Raw genomic sequence first — 2923 nt, forward strand, 5'->3', positions numbered from 1 at the left:
CCATTATAATCAATGAGAGTGTTTACACTGGCTGCGCACGGCTGCGCAGGGCAGCAGTGAGCGGATGGTGATCCGGCAAAATTAGATCCGATCCTATTTCTGCCGGCAGTCAGAGCTGCTCCGGAGTGAATTTTTAAAGATTATGTCGCACCAGCAGGAAGACGAATGAGCACAACATCTGTATTTACAAAATAAGACACCATAATTTTGTCGAAATTGCAACTATATGTATTTTGAGACAAATGCTGTCAGAATGTATCGTTCTGTTTGAGAAGCAGATGGCAACATGTAGCATGAAGCATAGGTGTACACACACGATACACGTGGATTTTATTTTGAAATCAGAAGTTTCAAAAAGACGACAGTGATACAGTTCAGCCATGGATATCAAAAGCTTTTATATCTATGTTTTCAGCTGTGTTTGGAGTTCATCTTTCACAGAATTAATAATTTTTTGCTCTGACTTCCACATTTATCACTGGATTTATCACGCAATCTCCTTCCTGCACACCCTCCCTCCTCTGGAGCAGAGCTGAGTGGAGCGGAGGCTGTATAAATTGGGTTGCAAATCAACAGCTGCGAACTGCGCACCGCAACGCAGCGGAGCGGAGTCATAGTGTGAATCCTATGGGGGTTAGCGTCAGGTATGCACTTTGGTGGTTAGGTTTAGGGTAAAGGGTCAGAGTTAGGCTATAGGGGTGTAAATCATTAGTTTTATCACAATATGATATTGTATTGATTTGTTTGGATGACGATTTGATATTTCTTGATATCACAAAGTCTGTCACGATAAGACAATTCAATTCACAAGTCTGCGATTGATAAAAAAAGAATTATATGTGTTCGTTTACCTTATTATARGTTTGTACCAGATAGAAAATACACCAACACATGAATGTTTGAATGTGAAAAGAATTCATTCAACCACACAGCATGCTGATCTGAAGGCAGATCTATTGCTCAGTGTTCATCTCTGCATTCAGCTCAGGATTCAGGAAACTTTTGTACTTTTATAACCTTCTTCAGGACCTGACTCCGCCTATTATTATTGCATCGTTCAAATTGGCCAGCCTACAGCTGAAATCAGGTCCTCATACAATTTTCCTGCTCTAACGTTAAAACAACGATTCAATTAAATGTTGAAAGTGTGTTCAGGCATGTATCTTAATATGTACCTCTGGTTCTGTATCACCATCTTTGGCAGTCACTCAGACCAGTCTGTACATAAAATCATCAGTGTAATCACAGAAATAATTACACAATAAAAATATAAAATTTCACCTAAGAAATGACTAAAAAATGTTCTTTTTAAAAGTCAGTAAACAAACCCCAATAAATTTCTTCAATATAATGCGATATCATACGCCCATCTAACACAATGACTGTGTTAGATGGGCATATGATATGGATTTACATCAAGCATATAATAAAGATATAGGTTGACATTTTCATTTTGCCTTGATACAATTGAATCATGAACCATTATATCGATACACTGATATGGAATGATGCATTGTTACACCCCTATTAGGCTATAGAAACTACTGAAAAATGAATGGAAGTCAATGGAAAGTCCCCATGGATAAAGAAAAACCAACTTTTGTGTGTGTGTGTGTTTGTATGAGCACTTGCATTCTTATTTCTTCCTTTAAAACTTTGCATGTATTATGAAAACTATGTTTTATTTAAAGGAGAGAAAACAAAACAATCATTTAAATTTAAGTTTTATGTGACAACTTGTTTCAAAGTTATTTGACGGCATTTTTGGTTGTGGTCAGGCTAAATATACAAACAGCGCATGAAAAACTTTAGCAAGTAGTGCATGTGTTTGTGAGCACATTTTGGGTTTGTTGAAGGCCGGGCACTTGACATATTTTGCTCAGCGGGTCAAATAAACCATGTGAACACTAGCAAGGACAGAAAAAGCGAAGGATGAAGATTTTACTGTCCCATCTAAAGTGAGTCAAGTCTTTGAAAAGAAGAAGACAAAACATAACTGTGTAAATATGTACATATAAAATCACTTTATGCACTACAAAGTGTACTGTGCACAAACCAATGTAGCGATATGTACTGTAGAGCTATTGTTTTGTTTGTGGTGTGATTTAGCAAAAATCTCTAATTTCCACATTTTCCCCCAGCTTCAAACACTCCGTATGTTCCTCTACTTTCGTGGAAAAAGGCCCAAGAATCTGTTCCCTGGAATATCATTCTCCTTCTGGGAGGTGGTTTCGCAATGGCTAAAGCTTGTGAGGTAAAGAGGCTGAATGTTACAAGTGTTGAACTGTAATCATAAACGTAAAGAAATTTTGCTTTTGTGGCATTTTTGTTCTCTCATAGTCAGACACACCCCGAGATGCTTGTTAGAAACCATTCTGTGAAGTTTTAAAAAGGGTCATRACATTGTGAATGAATCCTGTCTGTGCATCTCTGTTCAGTAGACACGAGCAGCAAAAAGTCAATACTACACAACACATTTCAGCATTTCATCACAGTGCGGCGTGTTTCAGTGTGGGAAACTTTCACCTTTCTTACGGGAGATCATTGAAGTGGCCACCTCGGGGCCAATCAGTGCCCATTCAATTAATCAGTCACTTTCAGTTCACACAGTTCAAACCACATTTTCTACKTTACAGCTTTACTTCARAACTACTTTATCCACATGATCAGAGTGAAAAGAAAATGCACTGAGCCATAACTTTGTCACCAGACTGTGTTACAGTCTAAACCGATGCTGCTGTAGTACTTTTCCTGAGCAGTAAAAACACATTACTGCCACACACACACACACACACACACACACACACACAAGCATGATAGATAAACAAATGTTACTGCACATGTTCAGGTTTTCTGCTTTAATTTTAAGCAAATGCTTGTAGAAACCAACTCACTTTACAGTGTTTCCCCTAGGAAATTGGTC

General features: G+C 38.0%; 1 protein-coding gene across 1 annotated transcript in view; it reads left to right on the forward strand.

Annotated features, from left to right (window-relative positions):
* slc13a3 (solute carrier family 13 member 3) overlaps window positions 1-2923 on the forward strand; it is a 19674-nt gene that overhangs the window by 7657 nt on the left and 9094 nt on the right. Inside the window, exon 10 of the mRNA XM_014016221.1 lies at window positions 2142-2254. Coding sequence (XP_013871675.1) covers window positions 2142-2254 — 113 coding nt within the window. The remainder of the gene's footprint in view (window positions 1-2141; window positions 2255-2923) is intronic.

Source organism: Austrofundulus limnaeus, unplaced genomic scaffold, assembly GCF_001266775.1.
Source record: "Austrofundulus limnaeus strain Quisiro unplaced genomic scaffold, Austrofundulus_limnaeus-1.0 Scaffold141, whole genome shotgun sequence".
NCBI lineage: Eukaryota > Metazoa > Chordata > Actinopteri > Cyprinodontiformes > Rivulidae > Austrofundulus > Austrofundulus limnaeus.